The sequence below is a fragment of the Leptinotarsa decemlineata genome, unplaced genomic scaffold, assembly GCF_025532065.1.
Source record: "Leptinotarsa decemlineata unplaced genomic scaffold, Ldec_3_MD MMD2_tig00026314_RagTag_RagTag, whole genome shotgun sequence".
Taxonomy (NCBI): Eukaryota; Metazoa; Arthropoda; class Insecta; order Coleoptera; family Chrysomelidae; genus Leptinotarsa; species Leptinotarsa decemlineata.
In genome coordinates, this window is record NW_027412684.1 from 12435607 (window position 1) to 12461081 (window position 25475).

A 25475-nucleotide genomic window follows, 5' to 3' on the forward strand; every position below is an offset into this window, starting at 1 on the left:
AGCATGTTCAATAGCACTATGCATGGAATCTGCTTCCATATAGGAATGTCCACTTTCCAAACAGTTGTGCTGAATAGTTTCAAGCTGTGAAAACTGTACCACATAGATAAGCAGAGCGGCAACATGCCGATTTCGATTTTGTCCTCTACATGTGTCAGACCATAGAGACACTTCCTTTACATGTGAAGGCAAATTTTTTGTCAGGTGTAAATATAAACAGGAACCTATTTTGGAACTGCCTCTTTTTCCATTCAATTCCGACCAGCAATAACAATAGGCATCATTCGGTGGAGCTGAATTGTAAATTGTGAGGTTGTACACGCAAATTTTCCTTGAGTAGTACATGAAGCTAACATCCAAGCAGGGAATTTGAAGTATTGCCTGCAAATCGTAAGTTGATAAAACAAAAATTTCATTATTAGTAGCTCGTACTTTGTCCTTATCTTTAGCTATGTAGCAATATTTTTTCCGCCTTATATGACTTCCATAATTCTCATTATTGTTTGCCTCATTTTCAGCTGTTTTATGCCTCTCACAAATTTGACATAAATCTTTTTTAGGTTTAAAAAATGATAAGTTATAGTGCTCTCCAAAAATTCTCTTATACGTTATAAATGTCACGAATTGTTTTTCTTCTGCTTCACATTTTTCTTTGTAGAGACTGCACATCTTTGAAATAGATAATTCACTGTCCAGGTAATCTTTCTTCGTAGTTTTACGAGAATAGTGTGTCTTTTGAAATTGTCCATTTTCCAATATTGTGTACAAATAGCTTCCCTTTCAGCATCTGAGAATTTAGTCTGACATTTGAAACGACATTTTTCACAATTGACCGTTCGGAGTTTTTTAGGTGGTCTTGCACATGATGTTCCACATATCAAGTTTTCATGATTGTTCATAGATGTTTTAAAAGTGACACTATTTTTATCGATAACATGGCTCACTTGTTCATTGCATGCTAAAAAAAAACAATATTTTTGCCTCTGGAAGACATTTATGCAATATGGATAAACTCTTAGGATCCTACACCACGAAACAATAAACACCAAATGACAGACTTACAGGTTTTTTCCTGTTCAGACTTGTCGCTTATTGGTCAGTAGAAACTGAAAATCATTTAAGTGCACTTGACCGATTCTGCATGTTGAAATTATGACGAAGTTAGACTTAAGTGAATTTCAATCGGTGTATGTCCAGTAACAAACGCAAAATGGACTTGAATGTTTCTTTGCCTGGAGCGTTACCCTAATATAGACTTATACGTGATACATTCTTCATTTTCGAAAAAAGTGGACTTAGAGAGTTCTGCTTGTACGCCCACGATTTGTTCTCTCGGTTTTTACAAAAAAAAAACAAATCCATTCATTTTCGTCTCACAGATAAACATTATATGTGACCTAAAAAAGAATCAGTCGGAAGAATAAACGGTGAATTCTTGTGATTGAGGTAATGTCAGTACATTATTGAATGCGAACACGAAATTATACTCTGAACGCACAACAAACAGAACACTGAAAGAATATAGTATGGAGATTCACTTCGAACACATCTAAATTAGCATCCTCATCATATCTAAATTTCAAATGATTAATGATGATTATTTCCTTTTGCCCACAAGATTACACCTATCCCCGAAGCTCCAACATATTCGGAGGGTGCGCCGGCATCACCCAGCAATAGCCGCTCCCCACACCGTAAAGTGTATGATCATCGTGATAAGAATCGTGTTCTCTGAGTGGAGAAAATGAACTATTATGCCTTATGAATTTGTTGGGTCGAAATTCCTGCTTTAGTACGGCAAATTGACATCACATTCAAACTCTGCAGAAGAGAGGGAATGATTTCACTTTGGAATCCAATAATGAGAACAACTATTTCAACATAGCAGTCTGAGTCGTTTTTACGGAACCCAAAAAGAATATTATGATATTTCATAATATATGATATTCACTCATAGCTGAAAATTCTACGATGAAATATCATATCATCACTGTCATTATTATTATCTGAAATGATTGTGCTGGTCAGGCCCCGTTTACGATGCCTAGATACAACCGTAGGCATCAGCAGCATCCTCAACCAATGACCACTTTCCCAAGCCTTGAGATAAGTGATCATTAGGTCTGAGAATCATGTGCACTCAGCAGACGCAATGAGCAAAAAATGGGAGCCTTCTGCAATTATTCGGTCATGATTTCTGCTTTACTGCGTCAAGCTGACCTGATCTTGAGATTCGAGAGTAGGAAGGCATAATTTCACAAATGACTCCGAAAAGCTAAACAACTATTTCTACAGAATGGTCAATATTCACCTTATCCGGAGCTAAAACCTCCATGAAAAATATCGTCTTACTCTGATGGTCTGGATGGGCAGGTTTATTATCTTGTATTTGCCCAAGGATGGAGAATTAATAGTTCCATTAAATTTGGCATATCTCATTTTCAATGACAGATTCAATATCCCCCGAAGCGTAGGGCAACACCGATGTCTGGTCAATGCTGTGAAAGTCACAAAAGAGGACTCTTAGGGCCGCATTATATCTCTATATTAATCTATATCTATCACGCATGTATGGTACACTACGGTGTTGAAAACATAATCCTAGCAGGCCATGATGAACACCTCATTTTCTGACTCCAGCTCACTTGGCGTGAAGAAAGCAAAGAACGGGTGCTTTGATGAGCTGAAGTTTCCAATGTTGTTAAAAAAACAATATTGTATTGCCGCAGGAGTGACTCTCTGCGACTTTCACATTGGCTTTTTGCTGAACGTGTTCCAACACAGTTGTGATCACCTCCTTCAATGTCGAAAACCAAAAACCAAATCAAGTTACTCCATTGCTCCAAAGAAACATTTTCCGACCCCTATCTCTTCATGGTCACGGGTCTTGCAGAGCTGAAGATCTAAACTACTGATGACTGAACGATTCATGGTGCAAACTCCTATGAAAGTAGGTACATCATTTGTCGCACCTCGGAAAATGCCTTTTGATGCATAGGAAATTCATACTACTTTCCATGAAAATATATAGTTTAGTACCCAAATCATTTTTTCCAAAAATAAGCATTATTCAGTTCAAAAATCAAGACTCGCAGAAGAAATGTTGATAATATGAAAACTCTCCCAAAATGTACCCAAAACTATTTTCTTCGAATATTAGCACGTTACTAGGTTATGTTAGGTTAGGTCCAAAGTGGGTCTATTCACATCACAGATGGTCACATCTATTCACATTCGACCAAATGAACCCAGTACCAAGTATTTGCTCTACTATTTCATCATTTTCCAAATAGAGGCGACACACCCTATCTTCCGACAGTCTTTGCATATGATGGTTCAAATGATACTGGCCTGTAGGAAGGCCTGTTGGACATCGTAGTTCATCGCTACTGAAGTCCAACAACTGTTTGGTATCAAGCTGCGAAGGGTCAATAAACGCTTTGGAGTGAACCAATCTTAGAAGATTCTGCCCGAAGTCCATAAATCTTCTTGCCATCCAGGTATTCAATCTTTGTGTGGCAAAGCCTGATGAAGCGATGCCAATGGCAGGTTCTGATCCGATGAAGCTGCTTGCAGCACCCTCCTTTGCAAGGGAGGCAGCAGCCTCATTGCCTTTCAGGCCAGTATGGCCAGGAATTCAGACCAGAGAAAATATGGTAAGTCTTCCTATCGAGGAGAGTCGTTTTTCGCAGTTTGCTAGCAATTCAGACGTTGCTTGGTACGAGCCAAGAGCTTTCAACGCCGCTTGACTGTCCAAGAATATTTTTATTGTCTTGAGTATGAGATTGTATCCTTCCAATCTCTCCGCACACAAGTCAGTAGCTTAAATTTCCGCTTCATATACATTGGTATAGGTTCCTAGGAAGGTTGAAATCTCTATATGATGGAAACGGCCGATACTTGATGAAAATCCATACTTTACGTATTCTAAAAACACTTTATTGTGTGAATTTCACTAGACAGTATTACAAAAACGCAACACGTGTTTCGCTATACAATGGCTTCCTCGGGCGTGGCCCGAGGAAGCCATACAATGCTCGTGCGTGACCCGAGGAAGCCATTTTATGGCGCAGAACCAGGCTCTGTCCTGGTTCTGCGACTGTAAACACCTACGCCAGAACCGGAAGGTGTTTTTGATCCATCTGTGAACCAACAACTACCTACTCTTGTCATCTCCTTTTCCCGAAGGATTCAGTCCTTTCTATTCGGGAACAGTACTTTATAAGGCAGTTCGTAGTTGACATAGGCATGATGTTGGAGGTAATTTCCAGAATGCTGCAACTTCCAGTGACAACCAACAGGCTGTTGCACTCTGCAATTGATTTGTGCAATTGGCAATAAGCACAAATCTATATGTAGTCAATATTGCCTCTTTCTCCAGAAAAATGTGAGGAGTAGGTAGATCTAGGATGATATTTATGGCCACTGACGGTGTGGTACTAATGGCACCACTGATGGCCAGACAAGCCTGTCTCTATAGGCCAGAGAGCTTTGCCTGGGCCTTTTTACTGAAAAGCTTTCACCATAAGTGATTATTGGTCTGGCAATCATCACATAATAGCAGGGGAGCCCACGATACAAAATGGGGATTTACTCGAGCGTCATTGAGGCATATTAGGTTGTAAAGCTTAGATGATGAGAAGTAAAGAATGTTATATAATATATACCTTTTCATGGGTGGGGAAAGCGGCCATAGATTTTCAAATATGTTAAAAAATACTGTTGCATGGACATACTCGAGTGCGTCAGATATTGATAGCATCAATGTCCTACGTATTTTTAATAATGTTGGTATGTTAATCTGATCATTTGCATTATGTGGGTGGTTGTACGTAAGGGTTAAAAGTGAAAAGAAAAAAAATTCAATCGAGCGCATCAGATTTTTTGAGGGGGTGTTCAGTGCAACAAAAAAAAAACTCTCATTCAATAATTTGACGATTTAGATCTGACGCAAACTCGCGGTCATTATTTTAATGTGCAAAAAAATTGTCATTTTGAAATACTCAAGCACATCAAATTAAGATATAAATGATTCATCTTTATGTTTTAGACGTGCTGTATCATAATCTGACAATTATCTAGGGGGATTCGCTTAATCTGACAAAAACAATATTTTTTTTAATTGTTTTTTAATTCATTGAACTTAATTAAGGAGAAGTTCAGGAAATAGCATGCAGATAAATGAATGTATGTTTTTTAAGTAGAATACTTGTATTTATAAGAAAAAAAAATTTTTTAAATGCTCAAAAAAATTGAATTTTTTCATAATTAATTGATGTTTTTCACCACTTCTATTTGTAACTGACGTTACTGCAGTTTTTTTCTACGAGGACATTTTCAAACTTATATATTGTATAAGTTTGAAAATGTCCTTGTAGGACGAAACTGCAGTAACGTTAGTTACGAATGAAAGTGGTAAGAAACATAGAAAGTTCAATTTCTCTTTTCTTCATTATGATTTCCTACCACGTAGTAACGGTTACATCCATTAGTTAATTGATTAATTATTAATCATCTTCATCACAAACGAGTCTCTGTGATCAGATGTGATGGCGTCATGACAACAGAATTCAGAGTGGGGACGGAGTGAGAGAGTAATAGATAGAGATAAAGTGAATAGAGAATAGAGGAATAGAAACTCGAAGAGGGAAATATAGATATCACACAGCTGCACGCATTAAACTTTATCGACGAATTTTTGTTATTTCGGCTTGCGGAAATCGTCAGATCATATATTTTTCGTTATCCTTGAATCATTTCCTTCAAAAAAAAATTAGCCATTGTCGAGAATGTCGAAATGACGGATTTTTTCTACAACTTTGCTGCCCTCCCCTTTTTTTACGTCACTCTCAAATTGTCAGATTACTGGAATATACACTTTTTAGCAGGTAATCAACTCACCCTACCTTAATCTGACGCACTCGAGAATTTCTGATGATCAATTTTTTTTCACTAATCTGATCCCTTATTCCTCACAGGCGGCCTTATACATGGGGCTCATATTTGGTGGAGGTACTTAACCGGGTACAAGGTATCCCTCTGTATATTAATCTGCCACGCTTTAGTAAATCCTGAAATCCCCGCTCGGGCTCCCCTATTATGAATTTTTTTGGGACGTCAACCCCAAGTTTCACCACAAAATTTTCGACATGTCCATAGGACAGTCTGGCTTTGAGTGAAACTATTTCCAAGCGAGTTTCAATGCCAAGATATTTCACCTCCGTTCCAAATGAAATGACTTCACCATTGAGGGTTACTAATGAAGACATCTTATGCTAGGTATGTAATGTAAATACTATACCTAAAACAATATGAATATGATTCATATTCAGACTTGTTTTTCAGCACATCCAATGACCACTATTATTTTTGTGTGATTTCCTTCACAAGACATTCATTTTCAAATGTAGGAATAGACAACAAATTAATGTTGTCCAATAATTGGAAATCGAATAAATTTCATTAGATATCAGACACACCCTTTACCATTCACAACGATTATTCCAGACATTTTAATAAAATTGTCCAATAAATTTCAATCTGCTATTAGAATAACGAATGTATCGAGTACCTCATGAATTTCCCAGGGGATGTAATTGATCGTGTGTAATTCATGAAACATGCCGTCAAACTTTGGGGAAATGATTAGACAACATTGTTTTCCAAACGATTCTAATGTCGATAGTGATTTGTTGAAGTTGAGCTTCACTTTACGATATTTCTCAATGAAATGGAATGGTTTTTAGATGATTCAATCTTTGAGAGATACCAGTATCCTCATTTTTATTCATGTGGTGAACTTTCCACACAAAATAACACGTGTTGAAGCCCAGCATCATGTCTCAGAATATTTCCTGTGGATACATTTCTGAGTTAAGAAACTCAGGTCAAGTTACTTCACGCAGAGTTTGTCCACCTGTTCACTTAGCAGAATTCAATATATGCTGACTGGTCGCGGGAGATTTCAATATGGGCATGTCCAATGTAGGAGTATGAATCTCAAATTACTACCTTCTATTATCAAAAAATAGGGACGATTTCCTTAATTTTCATAAAAAAAGTTGTACACCTCACTAGAATATGAACCACCCTCTATGATAATCATTGATCATTTCATGAGACCACGTAGTGGGCGACTCCTAGTGTTATAATTTGAATGTCAGAATTGAGAAAATCATTGATTATTGCCATCAAAACCACCGTTGTCACAAATATTCTAATATTTGTTTATATATCCATCATAATAATCGTCTACACAAACCAGTATCAGTATTTTTGTTTTTATTCGGGTTTGAAGGTCATCAACTTATTGGATTCTTTCCTGACGTTTAGCCGGCGCGAGTGGCTAGCTTCTTCAGAGATTCATACATCCGATGACTGGGTATTACGACTACGTGAAACGTATTTATGTTGATTCAGGTAGTTCAATGTGCTTATTACTGTACCTGTACCTATTAATGACCTCTGACTTCATGCCTCCAACTGTCAACTACGAACTGCCTTATAAAGTACTATTCCCGAGTGAAGAGGACTGGATCCTGCGGGAGAAGGAAATATTGAGAGTAGATAGTTGTTGGTTCACAGATGGATCAAAAACACCTTCCGGTCTGGTGCAGGTGTCTTCAGTCGCAGACCCAGGACAGAGTTATCTACCTGCCTAGGAACTTATGCGAATGTATTTCAAGCGGAAATTTACGCTATTAAATTGTGTGCGGAGTCAAGTCAATAAAAATATTCTCGGACAGTCAAGCGCCATTGGAAGCTCTTGACTCCTACCGAGCAACGCCTAAATTGGTAGCAAACTGCCAAAAAAGACTCTCCTCGATAAGAAGACTAAACAGATTGTCTCTGGTCTGGATTCCTGACCATACTGGCCTGGAAGGCAATGAAGCTGCTGACTCTCTTGCATTGGCATCGCTTTGGGCTTTGCCAAACAAACACTGAACACCTGGATGGCAAGAAGAGTTATGGACTTCTGGCAGAACTTCCAGGATTGGCTCACTCCAAGGCGTTTATTCACCCTTCGAAGCTTGATTCCGAACAGTTGTTGAACTGCAATAGGGATGAATTACGATGTCTAACAGGCCTTCTTACAGGTCACTGAATCATCACATGCAGATACTTGGACTGTCGGAAGAGAGTGTGTGTCGCTTCTGTCTGGAAAATGCTGAAACTGCAGAGCATATACTTTGTGCCTGCCCCGCTGGGGACCAAATCAGGTTTTTTGAGTTCGGCAGATCTGTACTCCGACCATCTGATCAGAAAGACTACTCACCATATAAACTAATCGGCTTCGTTAAGAAGCTGGGTCATTTGGACGAGTGTAAATATGTGTGAGCCACAATAAACCCCTATGGGTTGCGGTGGAGGGTCGAATAGACCTACTCACTTTGGACCTACCCTACCTACTGTACCTGAATTAGGTAAATTGTCAATAACATTCGTTGACCCTTTTCTACCTGACGTCGTGAGGTTCGTTAATCTTGAATATCTCAGAATTGGATTCCAAGTCGTTGATATACAATAAAAAGAAGATTGAAGACAATATGGATTCCTGGGGAACACCACCGTTTATGGTAAAAGTATTCGATAGATATCCATCGACGGCCACTTGCAGGAAATGTTTTTTCAGGAAGCTGGAAAGCCATATACAGAAATGATCCCACAAGCCATATCATCGTAGTTTTTCCAGCAAACCCTCATGTTACACACGGTCAAAGGTTTCAGAAATATCAAGCGCAACAGCTCTTCATTCTAAATGTTCCTCGATTGCGTTATTCCAAATGTGGGTGACATACGATAGAAGGTCGCCTGTTGATCTTTGTTTCTGAAAGCCATATTGATGATCGCTCGAGATGTTGAATCCTTCCAAATATTTAGGGATATGGGGGTTTACGATTCATCCAAATTCTCATACCAGAATATTATAAGCTCATTTTGATATCAGATTGGGAAAACCAAACTGACCTACTTCACAACTGCACCTCGACCTCATTCGTCAGAGATACCAAAGGTAACCTCACATCTTGAGAGAAAAATTTCAATAGATATTTTTAGCGCAGATCCTTTATCTCACACATATGTCATATGATTCAACCTTGTAAACTCAATTATCTACCTAATATAATATCTCAAATGAGGAATAATTTTCATATCAGGAGCTTTGTAGATAATTCAACGAACGTAATATTTCATAGATATTTCAATACAAAATGTGACTTTCAGGATTCTCTATGTGTATACACCGTTATCTTGTAGTCTGAATTCAGACTACTTTTTTCAAACATAATAATGGTTAGGTTTCATGTATTTTAGTATCTATGTATCAAGTGGAACAATATCGTTTCCTACAATAAATAATGATAAACACAACAACATGAGTTCTTGAATTCTGATAACTTTCCTGTGCTCCCTCGTTTATGGCCAGTTGCACTCATATCAGTCGCTACTTTTGAAGTCCCCGTGGATTTCTCGCGCGACATAACCCAACGAGAAATGGTGAAAGACGTTCATCGCATAAAGGAACATCCAAGGAGGATGTTTACTAATTCAAAGATCGTTTGCAGAGCACTGTGCAGACATAGGAAACATTCTTTGTGACATTCACTGCCCAGGAATGCATGGATAGAGGGCAAGTTACTGCTTCGAATGCCATAAGAGACACTCCACGCACAGGTCCTGGGAGATTGAGAACACCCTATTTATAGGGTGGGTGTATCAAATATCACTACGAAGTGCCAAAGGAGCTGATTTTCATAAATGAATATGCATTTTTTTATTTTAATTTTAATAAGATACGATTCTATTGGGTTGCTGTAACTATTATCGTGATGATATTCTATACTAGGATTGATAGTTAAAATTTGTACAGATCAAGAAAGATCAGTTCTACTGAATTCTTTACTGCATTTCAAGTGAAAATCTACGCTACTGATTCCTATGTGATAGACGATAACCAACATCACACATGATTCAATAAATATTTTGTACATATCCCCTGGAAGCATATGGTTCTCTAGAGCAACTTCCACGTTGGTAGCAAACCATGAATACACTGTCATCAGTAAGAAGTTCTAAAAAATTATCTCTGGTCTATATTCCTGGACATACTGGCCTGTTAATGAAACTAATCAATGAGTACCAGAACTGTGGAGAGAGTTTCGGCCTCACTTCTCAACAGTCTTCGATAGAAAAACCCTTGCAGAGTTGATGAAGAAACTTTGAAACTTCGAAATAAGTAACTAATTCATTCATATTACCATATATTCATGAAATAAAGTATGTATTAGTTGTTGGTCCATCAAGATACCTCAGGGTTCCAGATTTCTTTTGACTATGAATGTTTCGACTATTGCTTCAGCTGTGTAAATTTTGTTTTTGTTGGTGGTTTGAAGATGAAGAAGAAATGAAAAAAAGTTATGGAATCAAAAACTTTTTTGCCACTTCTAACGCCAAACTCGGTTTGGAATATATTGCATATACTTCAGAAAAGACAATGTATATTTTAGAAACATAAACAAGACAATTATCGTGATATAATGTTCTGACACTTACAGGTGAAGATTGCTTCGAGTGAGAGTCAGTCAAGAAAAATTACCACTGAAATATTTTGCCTTCATTGAGCTACATTTATTTCATATCTTTCTGCTTCCACGTAGCCCCGCTGGATACGGGAATGGCAGAATCACTTGTGGTTCTGTTATTCCCTAACTGAATGGCATCCCAATGATGGCTTATTCCTTAGGTGTGTTTATCCATGCCGAGAGTATGAATGACACCGAGCCTATCAGCTGTCTTTTCGGAACCTTCGAGATACCGGGCGCCCTCTCATCCAAGCATCGCCTTGCCACGGAAATGCGAGGCTCTGCCTTGATTGACCTTCTTTCCCTAGCTACTCGTAGGACTTGTATGGACAGAGTAAACTTGAAAAGTTTTTCTGACGCTGAGTCTACAGAGGAGATGGATGGTGAGCTTATGACTTCAAGTGACCTCCCTGTAAATTAAGATCAGGAGCGAAAGCTTCTCAACTCTCCTACTCCTGATCCAATAACTGAACCAAAAAAAAGGTTTGGTGGTGCAGCCAGGAAACGATTGAGTCGTGTCCTCAAGAGAGGGGTGCCTTATGAAACCGCCTTGCACCAAATTCCCGAGCGGCGTACGCAGAATCTGTCCCTGGTGGAGAAACAAACCCCCAAGAGCAGGTTAGCAAACGTTTGCGCTCAAGTGGTGATTCACCAAAACTAGAGGCGAAAAACCCTGCACGGTTGAATCTAAGGCATCGTCAGGTATAGCTGAGGTGCAAAAACCCTCATATGGGAAGGTTGTCGCGAGTATCAAGGTAGGAATCTTGCATCTTGACTATCCGACTACCCCATTAACGATGAATCAGCAGAGCATATACTTTGTGCCTGCTCCGCTGGGGACCGAATCAGGTTTTTAGAGTTCGGCAGAGCCGTACTCTTACCATCTGACCTGAAAGACCACTCACCATACAAACTAATCGGCTTCGTTAAGAAGCTTGGTTTATTTGGTCGAGTGTGAATAGGTGTGAGTCACAATGAACCTTTGCGGGTTGCGGTGGAGGTTCGAATAGACCCACTCACTTTGGACCTAACCTAACCCATTATTCTCTTTTCCATAGAGTATATCACAAATTAAATTTCAATTTTGAAAACTTTAAAATTCACTTCAAACACTGATAGACAGTGAGAGTAACCTCTGATATTAGCAGTTTCGTCTCATTCATGAGTTGAATAGCTTCAAACAATGATTTTCAGTTTCTTCGTGAAAGTTTTCTCTCACTGATTTTCTCTATCATTCATCTTATTTTATTAACTATTGTCAGATGAATTCTTCAAAAGTATAATGTTCTTCAATTGAATATTTCATTGAACAATTGAAATACCTTTATCATCGGTTCTAATTACATCATAGTGTCTTAAATTGCCTCAGGAACAGAATAACGGACATAAGAAAGACACTTATGTGAGTCATGAAATAGACTCACACACGTGTAGGTCCAGTTGCTATGTATTTGAATAGTATAATTCCAAAACTGTGTTTCTGAAAAAGCAGTAAAATAATCTTTCTCTAGATAGAACAGCTATACGAATATATGTGAAAACAGACCAGAAAACACCGAAAGATTCAACTGCTATTGGGCAGAAGAAATCATTATTTTCGTCGCCTGGAACTTCTACCTGATGAGTCAGCAGCACTGGTTTGCAGAAAAGTTGCTAATGTAGAGTTCGAATCAACTGATTTACCGTTCTTCAATTGAACAAATGTCAAAAGCATCCGGTCTTTTTTCGTCTCTACCGATTGATTCCAAAGTCTAGATTTCTTTTCAAAGTTTCAAAATGACATTTTATGTTATAAAAAAATTATTTCTTTTGATAAACTCTCTTTAGCGGCAGGGGGCGCATGCCGTAACAGCCGCGCGGAACCCTATTTTCAACGTCAAATTGGAATTATAAATAAAGGAAATAGAGTTTTGGGAGTCAAACTTTCTTATCGGAAATTTCCTTTTCAACGTGCTTTTTTCAAAATTGCTTAAATATCAATACTCTTTGAGTTATTTCCGAAAATCTAAATACCATTTTTGTTATCTTAGTTTGTTAATAACAATTCCAATTTTTTTACTTGCACCCAAATCCTTCAAAAACATTTTTCTAGAGGTGATTCCGAATCGAATGAGCTATCGCTCATATTTTCAGGACCTTTTTCTCTATTTTTCATGTTTTGGACCTTATTGATTAGACTACTAGATTCTTACTCGACTGCGAGAAGACGAACCCTATTTTTTAGAATGTTCACAATCCAGGAATCTATTCGAACGACTCGAAAACCAGAATCATAATACAAGTGCCACTACAAATATAATTTCATAAATACACATTAGGAATATTGATGTTTTGAATAATTTTCCATTTAAATATTTTAATATGAACATGTGTCATTCATACAGAGTTAACAATGTGACTAACACTGAATTCCAAAACAAGAAAATTTATGAATAATGAAATTACTCAGTGAGACTATTGTCAAGACTTCTCAGTCATCAAGTAGTTCCAATGTACCGTTTCAGAAATGACAATGGACCCAGGAAACAAAAGTTATACGACACAAAGCCAAAAACGTCTCGTATGGCAAATATCAGAGAGCTTCATTTACTCTGAAAGTATACAGAGAAATATGTGACGAAGCAGTGAGTCTGAATCTGAAACCTTCAGCAAGCTTTCCTTCAATTTCATTTCACTCTCAAAAACTCCCATTAAGACTGATTGAATCGGCATTTGTTGTTTGATTGAAAGGCGCAAGAAGAATTAAAGGATGCTGAAAGAACAAAGAGAAAAAGTTAACAAAGAAAATCCTGAATGGAATATTTTCAATAAACTGAATGTTTTGCTTCAACCAGTGCCTCATATCAGGATGTAACAAAATGTTACTTCGCTTTTATGAGTCTACTTCAAACTCTCATTGAATACTTATTCATCGAATCGAAGTAAGCGTCATTTGAACCAGTGCACATTTACCAACATAACTCGAGTCGATTAATTTCGTCAGCATAAAAATTGGGTGCTTGGGATTTGATGTAGCTGACGAAGTTTGTTTCAGCTCGGTCCTGATTTTACCGATGAGGAGTTATGCTTGAAAAGTTGTTAGTCGATTGGCGAGAGATCTGAGGAGTATGGTGGATGAGGCAGAACTTCTTCGACCACCAATTCGTTTCAATGGGACGGTGATTTGTGAAATGTGCGAACGGGTGTTGTCGTGGAGCAGGATTGGACCTCTTTTGTTGACCAGTGCTAGCTGCTGCCGACGCAGATTTTGGTACATTTCGACGATTTCCTCACTATAGAATTTTGATGTGATAGTTTGTCCCGTTAGCAGAAATTTGTAATGAATCACACCAGCCGCTGACCACCATAGAGTTACCATGGTCTTTTTTGGTGGGTTTTTGCCTTTGGAAAGTGCCTTGGTAGCTCATTTTGTATACAAACATCAGCCTGCAATGAAATGATTGTCACTTCTCATGGAAACACCCCCGTATCTGCCGTAATATTCGAGGTAGAACGATGAAACTTCCTGGACTGATGGAAATGCTCAAAATGCACCTACCATCTGAATGGGGTTGGCCAAAGTGATACACACTGTACGCCACTCGCGATGGAACACCCCATTTTTACGGTAAAACATATTAGGGGGCAAAATAGGCTAAACATTCCTTCAGATTCGTGATCAGGACTACCAAATTACTACGATTACACTTTTTTGCTGGAAAAATTTCAGTCCTGAAAAATCCGAATTTGTCTCACTTCTTATGGAAACACCCCCGTATCTTCCGTAATATTCGAGGTGAAACGCTGAAACTCTCAGGACTGATGGAACTGCTCAAAATGCACCTACCACCTCAATGGGGTTGGCCAAATTGATATACACTGTCCGCCACTCGCGATGGAACACACCATTTTTACGGTAAAACATATTAGGGGGCAAAATGGCCAAATTCCTTTAGCTTCGTGATCAGAACTACCAACTTACTACGATTACATTTTTTTCCTGAAAAAATTTCAGTCCTGAAAAATCCGAATTTGTCTCACCCGTATTACCTCCGTATCTTCTGTAATATTCGAGGTGGAACGATTAAACACTCAGGACTGATGAAAGCTCAAAATGCACCTACCACCTGAATGGGGTTGGCCGCCACTCCGCCACTCGCGATGGAGCAACCCATTTTTAAGTAAAACATATTACGGCGCAAAATAGTTCACTTCCAATACCTGAACCCTTTCATTCTATCTGGTTGGTAGTCCTGATAACGAATCTGAAGGAATTTTGAGCCAATTTTGCCCCCTAATATGTTTTACCGTAAAAATGGGGTGTTTCATCGCGAGTGGCGGACAGTGTATATCTCTTTGGCCGCTCTCATTCAGGTGGTAGGTGCATTTTGAGCATTTCCATCAGTCCTGAGATTTTCATCGTTCTACCTCGAATATTACGGAAGATACGGGGGTGTTTTAATGAGAAGTGAGACACACTGTATATGATCTGAAGTCGTTATAGTACATGAACTTTTTGAGTTGATTCATATGAGATTTTGAGAGTTGAATGTTTTTCGAACGAAAACCTAAGCTCATAAGTCCCACTGTTTGATATAATTCAGTGTCATCGTGGTATAAGCAGGGCAAGTAGTTGGTCAATTGCTGTCATTCGCCAAAACCTTTCATGTTAGATAGTTGGGAGATGTGAATATTTTGAATTGATTTTGATTTCTGTTGAATAATAATATTACACAGACAAAATAAAAAGTGTCAATTGGGTAACAGTATCAATTTTTCCTTAAAAAAAAAATTGTTTTCTTGCTGACATTTCGAATGTAATTGAATTCTTCTTCAAGGAACTGTAACAATGAATTTCATTAACATACCTACCACAAAACATACGATTGTTATCGTTTCAATTTCACAAGAAATAATGAGTTCTTGATTATATTACTCACCGAAAAGTACTTTTTTCGTGTTGATAATATTATTATTTCGAAAACCATCAGACATATTCGATACATATTCAAAAAAAAATAAAAATATTGCAACAATCAAATTTCCAACACAAAACCAACATCAACACAAAACGACATGAAACAAACGAATGTCTTCATCTGTGATTCTGATAAGTGGGTGTCTGTTGGCGGAAAGAAAAAAAATAAAAAAGGGGAAATTATTAAGGTATTCTACTTATCAAATTGAAATATGCAGTATTGAGGCCATCGATATCTCTTCTAGTTTTAACACTATCGCATTTGAGGATATGTATCATTTCGTATGGGTGACAAACAATTACCCATTCCCATTGGTGTCATGGCAGAACTAAAAAATATGCGCATTAAAAAGTTCAAAAGATATGTTGACGATATTGTTACTTTCATTCCAAAAAATGAACGAACAGAAATATCAGACTTTTTTTTAGTTTTCATCCAAAACTAAAATTCACTCTAGAAATGAAAGAGAACAATTCTTTAGCATTTTTTGATACTGAAATAATCAAAGATGCAAACTGAGTTTTACAGGTAAACTGTTATCATAAACCAACTTTTTCTGAGAGATTTTCAAATTATTTTTCAAAACTCAATTTTCATAGTAAAATCAACATTGTAAGGAATTTGAAATCAAGAGCAATTGCCATTTCCAATTCTGAATTCCATAATAAAAATCTTCAATTAATTGAGAATTACCTAGTAAAAAATAATTTTCCTAGAGCCCTTATTAGAAAAATAATTAAAAAAAGAAATTTCTCCTCCCAAAATAAAAGGGTGAAACCCAATTATTACAAAATTCCATTTGTAGAAAATTCATTTGATAAATTTGAATTGCTACTCAGTACCGAACAAATTAAAGTGGCCTTTTCAAATAAAAATACAGTTGGAAAGCATTTTTTCTCGAAACAAAAAACAAAAACATCACAAGAAATACCATCCAATATAGCGTAGAAATTGAAGTGTGAAAGCTGTCACAAATGCTTTGTTGGTCAAATCGGATGGTATCTTAAAACACGAGTTTCAGATCACATGAGAGAGTCTAAGAAATTGAATATAAAAACCCCACAGCTCTAGTTGAAAATGAGAAATAATATGGACAGATTTTTGATTTTGATCATTCCACTATTCTAGATGTTCAACCATATTTATCCGGAAGACTTTTGAGCGAAATAATACATATTCTCGAATGTGATAGTGTTAATAGTAGAAGAGATGTCGATGGCCTCAATGCGGCATATTTCAATTTGATATGTGAAATATTTCAATAATTTTTCCTTTTTCCATTCTTTTTCTTTCCGTCATTGATTAAAAAACAGACACCACTTATCAGAATCACTGATGAAGCCATTCGTTTGTTTCATGTCGTTTTGTGTTGATGTTGTATCGGAAATTTGGATGTTGCAATGTTTTTTCTATTTTTTTTCAATATGCATCTAATATGTCTGATGGTTTTTGGAGTAGTAATAGTTTCAATGCAAAAAAACTACTTTTTGATGGGTAATTTACTTAAGAACATATTATTTCTTGTGAAATTGGAACGATAATAATCGTTTAAGTTTTGTGGAAGTTATGCTTATAAAAATTCATTGTTACAGAGTCCTGAAGAAGAATTCATTCAAAATCGAAACGTTGGCATAGAAACAATTGTTTTTTAAGGAAAAATTGATCCCGTTACCCAACCAAGCTTTTTTCAGAAAAATGATTGGATCACTTAACTAGTTAACAGAGTTAATAGCGTTTCCCTACTAGGTATCTGATAATATAAATATATCACATCCAAAATTACTTCAAAATATTTCCCAAACTGTCATTTTGACGAGTATTTGACTGTCGGTTTCTGGTACAGGTATGAATATTGGTCAAACATTATTTCCAAGAACATTTTTGACAGCATTGCATTACTTTATTTGTTGCTTTGTTAAACTTTCACAAAAAATCAGTATTTTGTTGTTAATTCATTTTTATAGCATCGCTAGATAAAATTTCTCACATAAATTCTACATGAAAGCATAACATAAATACTATAAAGTTCTACTTACACGTTCTATTCTACATTTTCAAAATTCTAAAAGGCGTCAATTGCATCTATTTTCTACGAAATTGTTACAATTGTAGGAGAGCACCAAAAATAAAGTGATCAGACGAAAGTCATCATTACATATAATAGCAAAGATAAAAGTATCGAGTAGAAAATACTATCACGACGTTTGCCAATAGCAGGAAAAATCATTCCGTTATCAATTGATTCACGTATGCTCTTGAAAGACAATTGTAACAAAATTCTTAATAATGCACTTGACACCCTGTAGAACTACAACCGAAGACGATACCAAAAACACCAGTTTTCGAAAACAGAATACCCTTGCAACATCGAGCTAGAGCTACTTTGGCCTCGGATAGATAAAGTTGAATGAAAGCGTGTGTTTGTGTCTGGGTGTCAAGTGTATTATGGAAGCTTCACTTTGAAATATCCGAATTGAAATTACCTTCATATATAGGAGGAGGGGTATTCAGTTTCGATACGAAATTGTAGGTCTCAGTTTCAATTTCAGTTTCAGTTTGACTTTCAATTTCAGTTTCTGTTTCATATCTTGTTTCGGGAAAGTCAACAAATGTATCTAAAAAGTATAGGTCTATTGTAGAAAGTATTGTTCGGGAAGTTCAACTGAAAGGATAAGAGAGGAAATTCTGAATCATCCACTAAGCACTCAATTTTCACATCCACCGTGGAAATCGAAGTTCTAATGGAACACCCAAACACAAAGATGTCTTCGTTTCTCTCCTTCCAATTTTCTTCCAGTCACAAATATCATACCGTTCACCTTGCTTCACTTTCGAAATAAGACTTAATACTCTTTGGCAGGCATTCATTTCAATATATTTTCCTCACTCAATAATAGACAGTGATAGATAATACGTACCTAATTTCATGGTAAGAATAATTTTTTCAAAATCAATATGCGTTCAGGTTGATAGAATTGAATGTAACTAAAAACATTTTCATGAGTTTTCATCGGAAACTTACTAAAACCAAAATCAATTTGATCAATATACTCATGGGTTGAGAAGTCCCGAGCCTGAGAAAGGAAACTCGTTTAGTTTTTGTTCAAAATTCGCTTCATACATCAATTCAAACTCTACAGTGCCGCTCTAAAATTTATATACCATTTTTGTATAACAATCTACCTTTCGCCTCAACAAAGGCCTCAGTTTCAGTAATAACCTCTTTATTCGAGCGATTTCCATACCGGTGAGCGTTATTTTGAGGTCCACGAGCAGTCAGTGGTCACTGGGAGCCCACTCTGGCGAATATTGTATATGAGGGGGCAACTTGAAGCCCATTTCATACAATGTTGCCATAGTTTTCATTGATTTGTGACATTGTGTATTGTCTTTATGAAACAGCAGCTTATTTTCATTCAAATAGGGTCACTTTTCTCCAATTCCATCTTCAAATGCTCTCATAACCTTACATAATATTCACTGTTGATGGTATTTCCCTTCTCAAGACAATGAATATCACACCACGCTCATTCCAAAATACCAAGGCTATAACCTTCCAGTCGATTATTGTGCTTTGAGGCGCTTTGGAAGAGGTTCACCAGTTGGTCTCCACTCAGATGACGTTTGTTTTGATTCCAAAGTGAAGTGATGGATCCATGTTTCATCTGTTGTCATGAATCGAATCAAAAATTCAAGTTTGTGTTCAAACATGGTCAAGCACTGCTCAGAATCATCAAAACCTTCTTGTTTTTGGTCAACAGTGAGCTCGCGCGGCACCCACTTTGAGCAGACCTTTCTCATAGACAAATGCTCATGCAATATGAAGCCAAACACATTATTTTGATACCTTTCAATGTCAGCTAACTCACACAACTTTACTTTTTGATCATTCAAAACAATTTTGTAGATTTTTTTATATATTTTGGTGTTGCTGCCTCATTTGGACGTCCACTGCGTTCTCATCATCGGTGTCTCTACGACCACGTTGGAAGTCACCTGATGGAGCCGAAGTATTTTGAAAACTTTTCGAGCCTTGCTTGAAAAGTGTTACTTTGCCTGAACGGTATTTTTTCCCATCAAAAGGCAATGTAAAATTCAAACAAGACATTGTTTTTGATCCATTGTTTTGAGTAGAATATAATGAAATTTCGATAGTTTTTTTTTGAAGGTTAGTACTAACAGTGAATGCAATGAGACTAGCGCCATCTATGTGTTAGGCCCGAGACTTTTCAGCCCAGGTAGCAGAATCTGACTTTTCTGACTCGATAACAAATGTTCTACGAGTTGAATTATCTCCACTTTCTCATTTAGTTTTTCATCTGATAGCATTATTCTGGATGAGACAGATTGATTAAAACTCGTATAAGTTTTGTTTTTGCTTCAGCAAAATGAAAGTGTTCCGTAGTTGAATCAAAATGCTTAAAACATTAACACTTAATTTTGGTAATATCTAAATTCGCTCCAACAGAATAACTTCAAATGTTGTAAATCTTTCAATGGTATGATTAAAACATGCTCCCAATTCAAGTTCATTCACGCAAAATTCAAATAGACAATTGTTCCTCATTGTTACAAAACCGAAACTCTCCATTAAACGGAATGCTTCCGCTTTTCTAGGATGGATCATTATTAAAGGGTTTGGTAATCGGCAAAAGTACCATCGAGAACTTAGTGAAGAACTATAAGGTTTGTTTGAAGGTGACTGACAATGTTTCATGATGAATGTCACTAGTTCGGACTTCCATTGTCTACTATATAAAATGATTTGAAATCCTTGAAACGACTAAAACAGAAGAATTAAAAATGAATAGCTGAAAATAACAATTATATTAAGCAAAATAAACATCAAATGAAATAATAGTGAAATAAAATACGAGTAAAAATAGAACAATTGAATAAATAAAAAAAATTAAATGAAGAAATGAGAAAAGGAAAAAGAAAATAAAAATAAAAAGTGGAGGGGTTCCTAGTTACGTCAGTTCACGACGTTTCGCTAGTTAGTATCTACAATCGTCTTCGGGTGATGACTGGTTGATGGTGGTTGGATTCGTGAACTAGACGCCTGAACTAGACGCCTTCCTGAAACACATCAACAGCGTGAGACCTTCCATCACTTTCACAATGGAGAAGGAAATCCACAACGAATTGCCATTCTTAGACGTTTTGGTGAAGAGGATCGACACTGAGTGGGAAACATATGTATACCAAAAACCCATTCATACGGGACAGTATCTGAACCACGAATACAACCACTATCAATCGACTAAAAGAGGAATCATCAAGACTCTATTAGACCGTGCTTTTGGGCTCTGTAATACGAAGGAAGGTCTCGAGAAGGAACTAGACATCATTAAAAATGATCTTCAACGGAATGGCTACTCCAAAGGGATGGTAGAAAAGACCTTTGCTAAAAGACATCAGGAGCCTCGCAAGGAAGAGAAACCGTCACAACCAGTGCTTGCACTCCCCTACATCAGAGGATTATCGGAGAGGATAAGAAGAACCTGCCTCAGAACCTGCTTCAGATCCGGTAACACTGTCCGTAGCAGCCTCACGAAAACCAGGCCACCAAACGCGGTCTGCGATTCCAAGAATTGCATTTACTGGATACCCTGTGCGTGCAGAAAATCCTATATTGGTGAAACTAAGAGGCCATTGAATGTCCGCATTGCCGAGCACAAGAAACACACACAGCGAGGGGAAACCAGCAAATCAGGAATAGCAAACCATGTTTGGACCCATCAACACAACATCGCGTGGTCCCAAACTGAGATCTCGCACAGAGAGGAACATTGGTTTAGGAGAAAATTCAAGGATGCCGCATACATGTTGTCCAACAACATATTCAACCAAGCCAGCGTAGAAATACGCAACATATGGAAACCCATCATCAAGCGAAAAATGGCCAACTCCCGCCAAACGGTCATCTCCCACGGAACCAGTAAAGCGGAAAATGGAAAGCGGGGATAAGTGAAAGTACTCGAACGACCAATAAAAAGTCACCTCTCGGAGGAATCAGTCCAGTCATCACCCGAAGACGATTGTAGATACTAACAATCGAAACGTCGTGAACTAACGTGACTTGGAATCTCTCCACTTTTTATTTTTATTTTCTTTTTTCATTTCTTCATTTTATTTTTTCATTTATTCAATTGTTCTATGTTTACTTGTATTGTATTTCACTATTATTTCATTTCAGGTTTATTTTGCTTAATATAATTGTTATTTTCAGCTATTAATTTTTAATTCTTCTTTATCATCTGTTTCAGGGATTTCAAATCATTTTATATAGTAGACAATGGAAGTCCGAAGTAGTGAAATTCAACTATAAGGTTTCTCCTGGTCCAGTTACTGGCAGCGGTAAAAAGCGAAATGAACAAGTAACATAATTTGGAATTATATGACTGTTCTGAAGTGTGATTTTTGAGTTGATGAATGAAGTGGGTATTCAACTATTTGTGTCACTCAGTATAGAACTCAGAAGTGATATTTCAAGGATGGTGGGAATATAAACGTTACTCCAATAAAGTCTAAAGTAAACTGTAGAAACAACAATAAGAAAGTAGAATAGGAAAAAAATATGCCAAAATGAAACACTCAAGAAAATAAAAGCCATATGATGTAGATACATCAACTGTAGCAGAAATAAAGTACACAACATTTTTCTCTAGTGAAATGAATGAAATGAAAAAACAGACGACGACGACAAGAATTGATAATATTTCGATATTTGGGAATGTATCAGGATACATTCGTCAACAGAACTATGGAAGTTATAACAATAGAGAAGTGAAATTTGAGAGGTTGAAGAAGTGCAAAAATGCAGATTTTCATCGTGAAAGTGGTAGAACAAATTGAATAATTTTGAAAAACGGATGGAAGAGATCAAGATTTCAGGCAAGATCTACAGAACAGACTTCCCAGAGTCTACGGCTTATCGTGTCGCAAGTGAAAAACAGTTCATTCATCGGCAGCGATAAAAAACAACATAATTTTGTTTAGATCAAAAGGGGTATATTTTTGGAAGATACTGCGTTTCGAGATTTTTTGAATGGAAATATTTCAGCTCTCAATTCCGCAATTTTCATACAAACTGAAAGGAAAAGCCCTCCCGAAACAACTACTCTCATACAAACATTGAATAACACGGAAAAAGAATATTTTCGAAACAACTACACTTTCATAAAGTGTGGTATAATTCATTGTTTATATGAAAGTAGTTGTTTTGATAGGGTTTTCTCTTTCAGTTTTTGTCTGAAAGTTACTGTGTTGCAATGTCTACACATCGTTGTGAAGAGTTCAATCTGGAGCGATCTATTACTTCCTTTCTTTGGAAGATTCTCACATTTTTTGTTAGTACATGGAGAGGGAAACAGCCGAAACCTTTTTTTTTCACAAACAAAATTAAGTATTGAAGCACCAAAAACATATAGCTATGAATTCCCTATTGAATGTTTTCCTGAAATTGTATAAACAATCTACAGATCGACATGGTTTCTCTGGTATTCAAAGTAATGAATATGGATCCCCGCAGGTGAAGAAAATTCGAGAAATGTACTTTTTTTTTTCAGCAAAATAACCAAATGCTTCATGGATATCTTTTCTAGCGATCAGTGATTGTGTTTTCCTGTTGATTTCGCATACTCTGTTGTGAAATTTTTTTTTTCACATTCAATCTATTCATGTATCCGTACTCACAAACATCAAACAAAATAATCACGATTCTCATAATCCACGTACTCTATATTAACATTCTTATAACGAAATCTTTCAGAAAACATTTTCCTTGTCAGATGTTACCTTCAGTAGTTGTTTCTCTAGGTGGATTGTATGGATTAAAAGGTACAGAGTTTCTGAACGTGGACAACTTCGGTGTATTTCTTTCTGCAAATCAAAACAAATTAAATTTTCGAGAGATAATTGAATATTTTCTAGCTGAATCCTGGAATATGAAACTGACAGGAGTATGTATAACTCTTTTGAATGTGCTTCTTCACACTTTGTAAAATAGGTGAGTAGCAACATTGTTCAGATAAATTCGAAGTTGCAAATTGATTACTGATGTCAAAGGTATCGACGTGGTCGTTATTACTCAAAAAATATTGTCATCATTTTCAATTCTAAGTTATGGATATATCAACACATGAAGGCTAATAAAAAAGTTAGTGGAAATTAAAACAAAAAACAAAAGAAATGAATTTTAGTCACATACATAAACTGAACCATTTCTACGATTCCTGAAAATGAAAAAAGTATAATGAGAGCATGATCATAGTGAAAAAACTGATGTCGGAACAAACACTCCTTTATACAGTCCATTTCTTTAATGCCTTCACCCCTTTCATTTTCTGAACGGATCAACTCGTAAAATTGAAATTTGGGATAACGAAATTAATGCATAAATACTTTATTTTGAAGCAAAATTGACAGATGAAACTTTCAAGATGGCGACTGGGCAGCATCTGGGAAAAAAATTAAATGGAAAGGGGGGTCCAGGTAACACATCTCTTTGAAACTCCTGGCAAATGCTTCACAACCCCAGGATATAATTTCAATATCTTCACCTACAAAAAAATGGCGGGACTTTTAATAATTGCCTGTATACACTGACATTTAACTACATAACGTGAGGTAATAAGCTCGAGGTCAGTTCAGAAGATGTTCAAAATGGTTGCCTTGAACTTCTTGACATATGAACAGCCTATCCGATATTTCACGCCGAACATTTTCGAACACAGTAACGTCAATATCTATACAAATATTTATTATTCTCTGCCGTATATCCAATATTGAAGCAGGTTCAGTTTCGTACACCTTCTGCTTCAAATAGCCCCATAAAAAATCCAAAGCTGTCGAATCTGGCGAGCGTTAATTTTTTCTGGATATTGGGTATGTGTTTCCCGGAAAACGTGTGGGTTGGTGTCACTCCAATAACGGCAATTTTGTCTGTGAACATTGCCATTTAAGAAAATGTCACTTAAACAATCATTGTGGAGATAGGTGGATGCCTTGCAATGGTGTCCGTCATGATTTCGCAGAATTCTGTTCTTCGATCAGGGCCATCTTCAGTTAATTGGTGTACCATTTTGATTTTATATGGATGATATCTTTTCCTGTTCAAAAGTCTCCACACAGTAGAAGGAGACACCTCACAAACATTCGCGACGAAATAAGTAGACTGTTCAGGATTAACTATCATCCCACCAATTATTTGCACTTGCTATTCTTCCGGAATGGACGGATGACCTGGGGGCTTTTTGTTATGTACACTACCGGTGGTTGTGAATTTGGATACAAGTTCCCTCAAATATTTTCTACAGACAGGACGATTCGGAAAACGTTCATTGAAAATCCTTTCGGTCTCATGAAAGTAACGCGTCGCACCGTAAATGAAAATCTCTTCAATTAAATTAAATGAGAACATTCTAACTGGACAATGATGTTCATTGTCGTACTAACATTTTTTGCCATTTTTATAAACAAAAAATAACCTATCAAACCTCATCGGGTGTTTGGAATTGTCATAAGGCAGATAAAAAGGAATATTTCTAGAAATATCGATATTAATGTGTTTGTCTTCAGGAAATTATCAAATATTTCGCCATCTCGTAGTAGGTGGAAATATTGACTTCATATTCTAGGGTTATGAAGTATTCGCCAGGAGCTTCAGAACGATGTATCACAAGACACCCTTTTCCATTTAATTTTGTTTTTCCAGATAGCTCCCAGTCGCCATCTTGAAAGTTTCATTCGTCAATTTCACTTCAAAATAATGTTTTCATGCATTTCATTTCATAATTTCATTATCCCATATTTCAATTTTTTGAGTTGACCCGTACAAAAAATAAATGGGGGACATTAAGGAAATGCACTGTGTAGTCAATGCGACCGGACTAAGGTATTAGAGATATACGATGAGAAATAGCAGAAAAGA

General features: G+C 36.8%; 1 protein-coding gene across 2 annotated transcripts in view; it reads right to left on the minus strand.

Annotated features, from left to right (window-relative positions):
* The window catches only part of LOC111507405 (neural cell adhesion molecule 2), a 200966-nt gene that overhangs the window by 22004 nt on the left and 153487 nt on the right, over positions 1-25475 (minus strand). Inside the window, exons 4-5 of one of the 2 annotated variants that reach the window (XM_074181524.1) lie at positions 23342-23425; positions 18025-18156 (exon numbers count right to left, since the gene is read on the minus strand). The exons of the other annotated variant lie outside the window; for it this stretch is intronic. Of the exons in view, the coding sequence (XP_074037625.1) occupies positions 18025-18156; positions 23342-23425 (216 nt within the window). The remainder of the gene's footprint in view (positions 1-18024; positions 18157-23341; positions 23426-25475) is intronic. 2 annotated transcript variants of the gene reach the window in all.